Source organism: Chondrus crispus, genomic scaffold (assembly GCF_000350225.1).
Source record: "Chondrus crispus Stackhouse genomic scaffold, scaffold_50, whole genome shotgun sequence".
Taxonomy (NCBI): domain Eukaryota; phylum Rhodophyta; class Florideophyceae; order Gigartinales; family Gigartinaceae; genus Chondrus; species Chondrus crispus.
In genome coordinates, this window is record NW_005178495.1 from 356,820 (window position 1) to 368,394 (window position 11,575).

Consider the following 11,575-nt stretch of genomic DNA (forward strand, 5'->3'; position numbering starts at 1 on the left):
GCCTCCAAGCCCGGCGCGGACGCGCCGGGCGTGTTGTCGTCGCTGGCCTCTCTGGCCGAGACCGCGGCCGAGACCGCGGAGGAGGTGCGCGACGCCGTGTGCGACACGGACGCCGCCCGCGCCGTGCTCGCGCACCTGCGCGCCGCGCGCCGCGCCGCGGCCGCCGCCGCAGCCGTCTCGTCCAAGGTCGCATGGGTCCTTGGTACCTCCGCCCTCGTCCTCGTCGTCCCGCTCCTCTACGAGATCGACAAGGAGATCGGCCCCGACGTCCCCGCCGCAGACGCCCCGCCGACCGCCCAACCCGCTGCCGCCGCCGCGCCCGCGTCGTCGTAGCGAGAGCCCCCGCATAGGCTGCGCCCTTTTTTGCGGGCGCTAGCGCGTCTGCGCTGAGCGCCGCGCGGCCGCTTCGGGACGGCCGCGCACAGGGACTATCAGGGTCGCCGTGCTCATCAATTGGTCGCGTTGTGGCGTGCAGGCACACCTGCCTGTCATTCACCGCCCTGTTTGTACTTACCATACGAAATTCGCCATTGCTCAATTATGTACAGACCTCAGCGCCCGTGCCTGCGCCTCGCCCTCGACTTTCCATGTGTAACCCTCTCCACGCCCTAGTCTTTGCTATCTATCGCGACCGACTGCCAAAAAACAAAAAACCCTCCCCTATGCGCTCCCCTTGCGATCCGATGGCCGATGCCCGTCCATCTTCTTCCCCGTCTTCCTATCCTTGCCGTCCGTGGCGGGCACTTTGATCCCCTCGGGCGTGATGCACTCGCCCTTGTGGTACCGCCCCTGCCCGTGGCACCCGATCAGGTTCGCCACCTCCTGCATCGGCACCACGTAGCTCGACTTGACCCCCTGCTTCACACCCTCTTCGTATTGCTTGCCAAGCTGCCACAGCTCTGTCATGTCCCCGTGCAGTGAGCCAGTCGATAGCGCCATCCCCCTATGCCTATTAAACCCATGGAAAGTCAACACGAAAGGGAACTTCTCCCGGTGCTCCAGCTTCCACGGCGCCCGGCAAATCCCCCTCGTCAGCAGCGTGCGCGCCCCCTTCGTGTAACGGTTCACGCACATGTACAGCCGCTGCGACCCGCAGTTGCGGCAGAGCTGGGACGTCTCCCTCTCGCACGTCTCGATCTTCGGCCGCAGCGCCTCCACCAGCGTGCGCGACAGCACGATCGCCGCCCCCTGCGGCACGGCGGGGCACCCCAGCTTGCAGAACGTGTCTCCGCACATGTGCGACACCTTGTGCGCGATCCGCCGCCCGTTCAGCACCTGGCTCACCCCGTACTCGACGTGCGACCCGCGCAGTTTCAATGGCATGTCCTCCGTGGGGAAGTAACAATGCTTGCCCCCGTGCTTCTTGTTCAAGCCGCGCAGCCACTCCGCAAATTGCCCGCTGTCCCCGTTGTCGATCCGCGCCTGCTCCCCAGACCCGCCCCAGAACGGCACCCGCGCGTCAAACTTGGACAGGTACTCCCGCATCCCACCAGGGAACACAAACGTGTCATCATCGACAAGCGCTAGCCATTTGATATCCTTGTTGTGCTTCATCGTCCGGTCCCAGCTCTCACGCACGCGAACGAGATGACTCCAAGACTGCATTAGCGGCAGCCGTAGCTCCAAGCTGGGGTCGTGCGGCTGTGTCACCACCGTATTCCTTCCTTTTGCCGCCCTCATTTCCTCCTCGTTGCGCTTGGCATTCGTAAAAATGGTCAGCCGGTCCTGCGGCACAGCCGTCATCCACGACTCTGTCTGTGCGGCCACCCTTTCATCGAACGTCGGTTGCCCCGCCAAGATGGCGTAAAGCACCTCTCGATCCGTCAACAGCTTGGGCGTGAGCATCCCCCCCGCCTCGTCAATCACATGCACCGTCGTCCGGCACCCCTTCCTCTCGTTGATCTCGTTGGCAACCTTGATGAGCCCCCCTAGCCCATTCTTGGGATCAAACCTGGCATCGACTGGCGGAGTCACCAGCGAACCCCATGCCCTTTTCACATCGGAATCGTCAATATCGCCCTCACTCCCCGTCGACATCAACGGTATCTTCTCCAAATTCAACACTACCCTATCCACCCTCTTACACATCAACCCATCCCCGCGATGCGCCTCTAGCAACCCGAGCTCCCAAAAGGCCTCTCGCACATGCTCCACATTAAACCTCACAACGACTGAGCCGCGATTCCCGTTTTCCCTCGGCGTGACCATATGCTTTACCTCCCTCCCAGACTCTTGCCATTCAAACGTCAGCTTGCGCAACGTGTGCCGCACATCGATGCTCTGTACCTTGATCTCCTCCACGACCCGTGGATCGTCCTTCGCCACGAGCCGCACCCGCTCGCTGACGTTGAGCCTCCCAGGCACGACGCCCGAGTACACGTGAAAGCGATGCGTCTTTCGCCCGCGATCGGCGCGCACCTTGCGCAAGTATGGCTCCATAGCCGGATGGCCATGGAAAGCGTACGCGCAAAATCCGTGGCTCGCCGATTGGGTGGCGCGCAGATAATCCTCGAGAAAGCCATTGCCGTTGATGAAAAAATTGCTCAAATGCCTGCCATCCTTGGCTCCAAACTCTAGGTAGAGCCACGAGCACGGAGTAAAGGCACCAATATCGAGGGCTGGCTGGCGCGGGAGGAACATGTGGACGTTCTTGGTAAAGTGTGAGGACTCGCGGTCCGTGCCGCGGTCACGCCAGCGATGGAGGTAGCCATGCGGAGGGCGCGCGACGTAGATGACGACAGTGAAGAGAAGGATAAAAGCAAAGAAGAGGAATATGAAGAGGATGTCGCGCCGCGCCGGGCGGCCGCGACGCAGGCGGAGGAGAAGAAGACGCGTGTCGGTGCGGAGCGTGCGGAATACACGGCGCCGCGACTTGTTGAAGTTCGTCACGACGCGGGCGGCAGAAGCGGGGAGCATTGCGGGTCGCGTGGAGGGGTGGGAAGGAGAGAGGGGGACCATGGAGGCGGGACGGTGATGCCAGCAGCTGAAATCGGAGGAGCGGGGGCGTGGAGCAGGAACGGAGAGTCACAGAGTCGACGAGGAATTCGCGGAGCGATTGGAAATGACACAGTCTCGCATTGCTGTGTCCTGCTGACGGCCCGACATACAGGGCGGTCGCATGAATCGAACAATTCTTGAGGTTTTTGACTTTTCTTAAAAAAGAACACCCCCTGCACTTCTACTTCGCCCTCCCCTGCACCGTCACACCTTCCTCCTCCTTCTTGCTTCCTCTTTCCTTCTTCCTCTCCTCAATCTTGTTTAAATTCTACACATCCCTCAAACCATCCCTCTCACAATACACAAAAACACTACTCTAAAACTATTAACTCCAACAGGCTACCCTTGTCCGCCCGCCCCCGCCGCGCGATCTAAAAAGTCCCGCGCTGAATCCACGCGCCTTCTGTCATCACTCACAGCTTCCGCCCGACTTGACATACCGTCGTTAGGAATACTCTCTCCGGCCACGTGCCATAAACCAATAGAGTTGGATCCGTTCGGATAGATCAAACTTCCCATTGTGCCCACGTCCCCCACCACCGCCGCTGTCCGTGACAGGATGTTTCCTCCACCACGTCTATACATTTCCTTCTTCAGGCTTCCCACTCCTTTCACCTCTTCACCTCTACATTCTCCGTTCCCCCCCATCGCACCATTTGCAGAAGTCACAACACTGTGACCAACCTGTCCGCTTCCCATCTGTGATGAGCCTTTCATAAACACAATTCCATCTCCCCCATTCGCATCCTTTGTGCTATCCGAACCTACTACACTTTGCATCTCTCTCCTCTCGCTTCCTGCATGTCCGCCGCCCCCAGCTGCCTCACCCTGCACCCGCGCCATGGGAAGGCCCCAGTCACTTTGCCGTTCGCATTTACCTCCCTCCCCTGAACCTATCCCACTTCTTGTTCCCCGAATAGCCCCATCTTCCCTCTCCGCTTCTCTGCTGACCTTCCAAGCCCACGCCCGTTCCCCATAGATTGCGTTATCGTTATCCAACTTGCCGGTTCCCCATTCTACTGTCGCGTCCACTGCCTTCTCAAGTCTCTGCCTCTCTATGCCACCATGGTAGCTCCCGTCTCCTGCTGTCTTTGTCACCTGAATCTGCCCCGTTACAGACATCATCTTTCCACCTGTAGTATAAACGTTCGCCGACGATATATTTGCATTGTGAGTATATGTCGCCGATTGCAATGTTGTTGTCCCCGGGCCTCGAGCGCCTATTCTCTTACTCACCTCTTTCCCACCTATATCAGCGTTTCCTCCCGCCCCACCACTTCCTGATCCTGGATTCGCTCCCGTTTTCCCTCGAAGCATCGCAACCTCTCGCCGCAACGTCTCGTTGTCATTCACGAGTTGCTGAATTATGTTCTGCAGTTGTCCCAGCAACGAATCTGACCACTTCGCCAAGCCACTGGTACTGTTTCCTGTCGATTGCGAGTCAGGCTGTGGTGAAGCTAATGGCGTTCCCTGTCGCGATGCAGGAATTGAGCTGGAAGAAGACGGCGGCCCTATGTTCACTATTTGAGGAACAGTCGGACTTATTCCATTCGCAAGAGGTGGCGGACGTGATCGTTGCTCAATATCCTTGACTTCAAATCGGCTCTTTGGTTTCACCGATGGCGTACTCCCGCTATGTCCTGGCACACGTGGTAGCCCACTCGTAGATGCGTTGCTGGCCGTTTCACTCATAACCGCTACTCCCCCACTGCTCGTATTTGTAGTCATGTTGCTGGTCGACGGCCGTTCGACATCCTTCACCTCAAATCTACTCTTCCGCCGTGGAGCATTGCTGAATGAAGAATTTTGTGACCCACCTTGTCCACTGCTTGCACCACTGCTTTGTATATTCCCCTTCTGCGTACTTGACGCAGGGATTGTGGTCTGTGCGACACCTGCATGTGCAATGTTCAAAGCAGCGGCACCTTGGGGTGCATGCAACACTTTCGGATTCATCTGAATGTTGCTTTGCTGAACAGATGATATGCCAGTACGAGCCACTGGAGTGCCTTGCGGTAGGGCGGTCACGTTGCTGCTCCCAACGCCGCTCCCAGCAGTACTCTGGATGACTACAGGCGCATTCGGGGGCGGCTGGGCAAGCGCAGCGTCTGGACCACCAACTGCGACGGGCTTCCTGATCGCCGTTCCCATTTGGACGTTAGACGACTCAAAAGACAGTACTTGGCCGGCCTGCTGCAATAATTGCTTAGTCGATTGCGGCACTTTGGGTAGGCCCGTATTACTCGTCGTCCCGCTGGATGTAGCCACAGCTCCTTGCGTGGTGGCACGGTACAACTCTCGGCTGGGAATAGAGTAATGGCTCAGCGGTATTGTCGTAACTTGAGTCTGCATCCCCATATGACCACTTCTTCCAACATCCGAAACCACAGAGACCATGGCTTTGGCTGGTGGTGCCGAAGGAATTGTATGAATTTTCAATGGGGCTTGTCCACTTGGAGTCTTTGGTCGCGGATTTTCGCTCGCAAATAGTGCTCGCGATTGAGTCAGTCCGTCGCTTGAGACGTAAGCACTCGACGGAGTCACTTGCTGGCTATTAGAGCCTGCGGAAGCAGGAGACGACAGCCCCAGTAGACTGTTTGGTTGTGGTTTCTTTTGAACCACCGGTTGGGTTCCTGTGAGTACTGTCCTCGTGTCTGCATTAATGACAACTGGTGCCACTCCTGAAATGAAGGAGCGCTCGCGCCCCGGTGCCCCTGCCACAGCTGCAGCATACGTCGTCACAGACGCAGGTTTCGAAACGTTCACAATCCGAGGTTTGGTAGGTGAAATTGGAGGAAAACTCGACTTCGCCCCGCCGGGTGCTCTCAAGTCGCTTTCTGACGCGAGCTGCTGAGTGGCCGCAGGCATCCCCATGCTAGGTGCGCGTCGATCATCTTGCGTACTATATATTGGTCCTTGGCTTAAGACAGGTTGCGATGTTCGGCTGTGTGGCACCTGCGATGTGTCAGGTTGCCGCGTACTCGAGATTGCTGGTTCACGATCCCGAACGCTCTGAGGCAATACTGCTGACGCCGGTATCATTGGGGTATCTTTTTCGCCACCCTCCATAGCTGAAGCAGGTTGGGAAGCCACTGCCTTTTGGCCGGGGGAGTTACGATCGAGAAATCCGCCAATCTTGCCATCTAACCTCTGCGGATTTGGTACGTCCGAAACGGTGAAGCGTCCTTTCCGTAATTGACCTACTGTCTTTGCCGGAACACTACCAATCCACCCTGTTCCACCTTGTTTGCCTAAGATCGAGACGTGTTCAGGGAAAGCAGCTGCGGTTGAGGAATGCGGCGCAGCGTTTGGTGTGTCCTCGGCTGGTAACACAGGCAAAGATGAAGTCCTCCCGTGGAAGCCAGTGCTATTCTTCTCCGACGATTTGTTTGCCACACGGGCCGCGAGATTAGGCTCAGAGGAACTTTCCGGAACGAGCCCAGCGTCTGGCGAGGCGATATTCAGCGTTCTCAAAGCGTGCATATCTGCCAACGAGGAATTTTCGTGGGGCATATGCTGTGCTGTACCCGAGGACGCGCCTAAGGTCGGTAGCAGTGGGGCGCTTACTGCCGCCGTGTTTGAAGGCACTTCGCCTCCCGACGCCCCTGCTCCTTCAGCTATTGGTGAGGGCGACTTACCCTCTGCTTCGCCAAAGTCCCAACCCAGTCCCTTCGCAGAACGATCGTAGATGCCCGAGCGATGGGGAGCGGCCACCTTCTGAAGCTGGCGAATCAGTTGCTTCTGGGAGCCACCTCTCGAGCCGATGGGTGGCAACTTGGCGATAGTATCTGCTAACGAGTTGGGCTTGACGACGCCATTTGCGAAGAGCGGGTGTTTCAGGAGCTGCTTTGCCGAGGGTCGAACCTTGGGGTCCTTTTGGAGACAGGAGGCGACAAAGTCTTTGTACTTTGCAGAGTATTGATCTGCAGTGGGTCCAGAAATGGTGGGAGGGGCGTTCTGCATGGTGAGAAACAAGACCTTCATTGGGGCGTAATTGGTGTAAGGAGCACGACCTTGCGCTAGTTCAATAGCTGTGATTCCCAGAGACCAAATATCAGCTTTGTAATCATATCCGTCACCTTGCATCATGACCTCCGGTGCCATCCAACAAGGGGTTCCAACAAAGGTTTGCCGTTGCTTGCGATCCAAGCCTCCTTCAACCATCCAACCCATCATGCCGTAGTCCGCGAGCATTGTATTGCCGTTGGAATCAAGTAGTAGGTTTGCGGCTTTAACGTCGCGATGCATTTGACCGTTGCCATGGAAGTATTCAAGCGCCTTGAGGACACACCACAAAACATAGCGGGCGTATTCCTCAGGCAAGCCTTCGCGATAGGCACAATTCATTAGAGAAAGCACAGAGCCACCAGTGAGAAGAGGCATGACAATCCATAGATCGGTACCTTCTACAAAAGCGGTCGAAAAGGGGACAACGTTTGGATGTGAAGAAAGACTCATGACTTGAATCTCGCGGCCGATGTCCTCCAGGGAAGCTTGTAGCCACTCAAGCTCAACAACCTTGATGGCGACCTCGTCCTTGACATGGTCGCACCATGCTCGATAGACGGCGGCACAAGTGCCGATACCGATCTGCTCTCGAAGTTCGTAGCCCACGGCTCTGGCCGGTAGACGGCGTTGCGAAGGGGAGGAAGCCATTTGTGAAGCGAAAGGGGGTGAAAGGGGGGAAGAGTTAGAGCAAGTTACGAGCTGGGACGCGACATTCAAATAGCGTGTGAGGCGTGGGGTGCAAGGTGAAGAAGCACACAGTGACGGTAGAGGATAAAAGGATTGAAGACGGAGACAAAAGGATGTTGGAAGGAAGTGGAGTTGAGATTGACGTTTGACAACGGCGAGGGGCGGGAGGGCGGGGATAGAATCACACGGTCGAGGGTATGGATTTTCAGCGTGAGAAAATTTGAGCGGGTCACGGCCTGGCTCCACAGCTGCGGTTGGAGACCGTGCCGAAAATCGCCATTCTTGACATCCTCTTCGCCGTTTTGGCCCACAGCGCGACACTGTCTTTCGTCCATTCACTTGCTAATTCAGTCTGGGCACTTGTAATTGAACCGCTCACACAATCCCAAATTTCATTTTTCTTCCCTCCACCCTCGCAACCACACTGCAACTGCATCATTCTCCCCCTCGCTGCCGTTTCACGTGTACACGTTTCAATTGACACAGTTCAGTTGAGTACTGTACGTACACCTCTAACTCATACTGTAACCCTGCCAACCACATCCATCTCTACCACCACACACCTCCTCCTCCCAACTCCCTCCTCCCCACAGCTGCCTCATCATTCCCTCCCCTGAATCCCATCTTCGGTGTCGTCCCCCTTCCCTCCGCCCTTCCCCCAGCCGCACCTCGCGATGCTGCGTCGCGCGCTCGTCCCCGCTCGCGGCGTTCTCCGTCGCGCCCTGTCGGATGGCCCCACGACACGTCGCCCACGTATGCACCAACCGCTCGGCAGCGTCCCCGCAGGCACGGATCCGGAGCTCGTGCGATCCAAGTGGGGATCCGATGCCATGGACAAGATCCAAGAGACCGCTGCCACCGAGGTCGATGGAGACGTCGCCGCTTGCAACGGAGGCGGTGGCGCTCTCGGACACCCCATCGAGTACATCAAATTGTTGGTGTCCGACGAGGATGCCGGCCCACAAGTCTGCAAGTATTGCGGCCTAAAGTTTCTCAGAAAGCATCACCAATGACCGCCAGCATGCGTCGCGTCTGCAGCTAGATGCTTGTCGTCCAAACGTGTCGTGACATGCATCAGAACCGAGCCAAAACGCGTGCGAAGCTGAGATCGCATTTCAGCAGGCGCGTCATCGTTTGCACTTGCTCTTACTTCTTCCTTGTGCGGGGCGCGATCGTTCCACCGCACGGGTTGCGTCTCAAGGAGAGGCTAACCTACGAAGATCAGGGCGACACAACACTAGCGCATGCCTAGATATAGACACGCTCGATTATAAACTGGATTTTTTTTTTTTTTTGCAAAGTCGCCAATACACTCACGTCTCCACATCCACAGAGCCTCTTCCTTTCTCGTCATCCCTAGATTGCTATCACCAAATCGTCGGACACCTGGCGCGTTAACATGTGGCAGGTATTCTCCGCAATTCAAAACCTACACACTCATGGCAGAAAAGGCTCCAACGTGGGACACCTCCGCATCGGAGGCCACTGCCGCTGAGCAGCATTCTGTTACTGCGCTGCGCAACTCGGTATCCAAACTATCGGCAGAGGTGGCCCATCTCGAGTCACAAGTGCAAGCCGCGGGCGGGCGCGCCGTCGTCCTTCCGGAAGACCTCGGAGATTTCCGCACCGCCACCCCCCGCATCCAAGGGCTAGTGACGCGGATCCTTCAAACACATGAACTGTCCCAATCAATAGCCTCTTTGCAAAACAATCGTCGCGCGCCCCCAAAACCGGATCCGTAAACTACTCTTGCTGATCTCTCCCTTGCTTCTCCATTTCCAGCAGCGCGTCGAGAAACGCGCGCAAGCCGTACATGCTCATGTTCGGCGGCGTGGGCATCTCAAAAGAGCGGATGAGCTCCGCGGCCTGCCCCGACCGCAGCGCATGTGAGAGCGCCACAGCTTGAGCTCGCAGAGGGGGTGACCGCAAGATCTCGGAGATCTGCGAGACGGAGCGGTCTTGCTCGGGCAAGTGCTGGAGCAAATCGGGTAAAAGGGCCTGCAGTCTCTCGTCAGTCAAGGATTCAGCGAGAGCTTCGGGGTTGAGCAGATCGCTCAGAGAGGGCGTCGTCACGATGAGCTCCCGCTGCGCGTCGGCGAGAGAAGCTCCGCCTCGAGAGGGAAGGGCGGCTCGCATTTGGTCCAGTGTGATGGGCTGGAAGGCGGAAGGTGCGGGGGAAGTCGGTTGCGGTGGCGCAGCCGTTGAGGGGGCGGAAATCGGAGCGGGGGCAGGGGCCTGGGCCACAGCGGGAGGCTCGGGGGTCGCGGGGGCGGGACCCATGGGTACATCTCGGACGACGGAGGGTGCAACGGGGATTTCGGATGGTGCGGTGGGTGTGGAGGACATAAGTGGTGAAGTCTGAAAAGATTGCGGAGTGCAGGTGATTGGTAACGGTAGGTAGTAAGTAGAAACGAATTCGAAAGTAGAAGATGGGAAGAAATCATTAGTACGGACAACGAGAAGTTTACTGACTCGATGAAAGGGCTTCGAATAGCAACCTTTGGTTGAGTTTGAACAGTATGTACAAGCAAGCGAGGATGCGGGGTGAACTATACCTGTGCATTATCTAGCCCATTGGTGAGGATGTTGTTAACCTGGGCGACGATGGCCTCGTCCCTGGACGCATCCTTCCCCTGCATCCAAATGAAGAACCTCTGCGACTCGCCGCGCCACTTGAGGACATAGACGCGGGCCGAGGCGGGGGCGGACGTGACCAGCTTCAGCTCGTTGTCCGGCGGGAAGAGGATGAGATCGTGTTCGATGGTGGACGAGTTGCGCGGACGCCATTGCCAGTGCAGCAAGTTCTCTTCGTTTACCAGCCGGACGATGCCCTTGCGCTCGTCCGGAGTAACGGCGTTGGTCGCCTCGTCGCGGGTGAGAATGCCGGCTTTGAATGTGATGTGGGCCGAGGGGCGCGCGTTCAGCACGCTGCCAATGCCGCTGTCCGGGGAGAAGAGACTTGACATGTCCATGGTGGCGTTTGCAGGTTGATGTAAGGAGGAGACAGCTGTGCTTTGTGGATGAATGACAAGTAGCGGGAGACGACGGCGATGAGGAATGGATCGCAGGGTAGGAATAGCCGTTAAGGTCGAATCGATCGTTTCTGCCCTGGAACGAGAAACGTGTCGATGGCCGGTCTATCGAAGAGCGATGGGGCCGGATGTGTGGAAATGGGATAGCGACCAAGTCTCGTTCGAGCTGGAACGAGAACCACACTGTAAACTGAGAACCACACTGTAAACTAAGATCAACCAACTGTAATTCGAGACATCCAGATCCCCGCATTCCGATCTACATGATCCCGACCCACTCGATCCCGACCCACTCGATCCCGACCCACTGGATCCCGATGTGACGCCCTCCGCGCAGATCCTTGGCAACGGCAGCGCAGGGTACTTGTAAAATCTCCCTTCGATCGTGCGGCGCGGATATGGCACGTGGAAGCATACTACACCACAGATGCGGCCGCGCCCACGCTACGCGCGCCAAGTGCCGAATCTGCTGTCCTCCTAGCACCAAATGCCCGAAATATCCCCAGGCTGTTGCCCGAAAGATCTGGCGAACAGGCGGCTTTCGCGCGCCCGCCACGGGATACGGGCCCGCCTCCCCGCGCTGATTCCGCCCCTGGTTTCCGCCCCCTGTCAGCAATGCCCGACGGGCAGCCCCCTGGAGGTGCACGGAGCTCGCCCACCCGTGTGCCCATACGCATCTGCCCAGGTGCATTGCAATCCACACCGCTTTGTTTACCCTGCCGTTCACAGCAGCCGCAGCACCGCCCGCCGACTACTAAAAGAGAAACTCCCTCCTCCTCTTCCTCTCCACTTCCCGCCTCACCCGACACTCACCCATTGCCCTTTCTCCTTCTCTAACTTTCCAACCTCCC

The 11,575-nt window shown here is 57.6% G+C and overlaps 5 protein-coding genes; 2 read left to right on the forward strand and 3 right to left on the reverse strand.

The window, feature by feature from the left end:
- Positions 1–538: 538 nt before the first annotated feature.
- On the reverse strand, positions 539–3,120 carry CHC_T00006791001 (hypothetical protein). The gene is made up of 3 exons (XM_005709986.1): positions 3,067–3,120; positions 820–2,871; positions 539–622 (listed from the first exon to the last, which is right to left on the reverse strand). The coding sequence occupies exons 1-3, from the start codon at positions 3,118–3,120 to the stop codon at positions 539–541; spliced, it is 2,190 nt and encodes a 729-aa protein (XP_005710043.1).
- Positions 3,121–3,134: 14 nt separating this feature from the next.
- Positions 3,135–7,653, reverse strand: CHC_T00008363001 (Serine/threonine protein kinase). XM_005709987.1 is given in 2 exon segments: positions 3,135–3,336; positions 3,337–7,653. 1 exon segment carries the CDS (start codon positions 7,651–7,653, stop codon positions 3,337–3,339), a length of 4,317 nt encoding a protein of 1,438 aa, XP_005710044.1. The 3' UTR covers positions 3,135–3,336.
- A 713-nt stretch (positions 7,654–8,366) lies between these two features.
- CHC_T00009546001 (NADH-ubiquinone oxidoreductase subunit iron-sulfur protein 6) lies at positions 8,367–8,705 on the forward strand. The gene has a single exon (XM_005709988.1). It carries the CDS (start codon positions 8,367–8,369, stop codon positions 8,703–8,705), a length of 339 nt encoding a protein of 112 aa, XP_005710045.1.
- Positions 8,706–10,140: 1,435 nt separating this feature from the next.
- Positions 10,141–10,977, reverse strand: CHC_T00006792001 (hypothetical protein). XM_005709989.1 is given in 2 exon segments: positions 10,141–10,281; positions 10,282–10,977. 1 exon segment carries the CDS (start codon positions 10,975–10,977, stop codon positions 10,282–10,284), a length of 696 nt encoding a protein of 231 aa, XP_005710046.1. The 3' UTR covers positions 10,141–10,281.
- A 234-nt stretch (positions 10,978–11,211) lies between these two features.
- The window catches only part of CHC_T00006793001 (hypothetical protein), a 1,054-nt gene continuing 690 nt past the window's right edge, over positions 11,212–11,575 (forward strand). Inside the window, exon 1 of the mRNA XM_005709990.1 lies at positions 11,212–11,575. This exon is cut by the window's right edge and continues 566 nt beyond it. Within this exon, the coding sequence (XP_005710047.1) occupies positions 11,212–11,575 (364 nt within the window).

Coding starts and splice junctions, on each gene's coding strand:
- CHC_T00006791001 (XM_005709986.1), bottom strand. CDS start 3,120: ATGCGACCGCCCTGTATGTCGGGCCGTCAGCAGGACACAGCAATGCGA. Junction 2,872..3,066: donor ACACAGCAATGCGAGACTGT/GTCATTTCCAAT, acceptor AACTTCAACAAG/TCGCGGCGCCGTGTATTCCG. Junction 623..819: donor ACGTGGTGCCGATGCAGGAG/GTGGCGAACCTG, acceptor CGGTCGCGATAG/ATAGCAAAGACTAGGGCGTG.
- CHC_T00008363001 (XM_005709987.1), bottom strand. CDS start 7,653: ATGGCTTCCTCCCCTTCGCAACGCCGTCTACCGGCCAGAGCCGTGGGC.
- CHC_T00009546001 (XM_005709988.1), top strand. CDS start 8,367: ATGCTGCGTCGCGCGCTCGTCCCCGCTCGCGGCGTTCTCCGTCGCGCC.
- CHC_T00006792001 (XM_005709989.1), bottom strand. CDS start 10,977: ATGCGGGGATCTGGATGTCTCGAATTACAGTTGGTTGATCTTAGTTTA.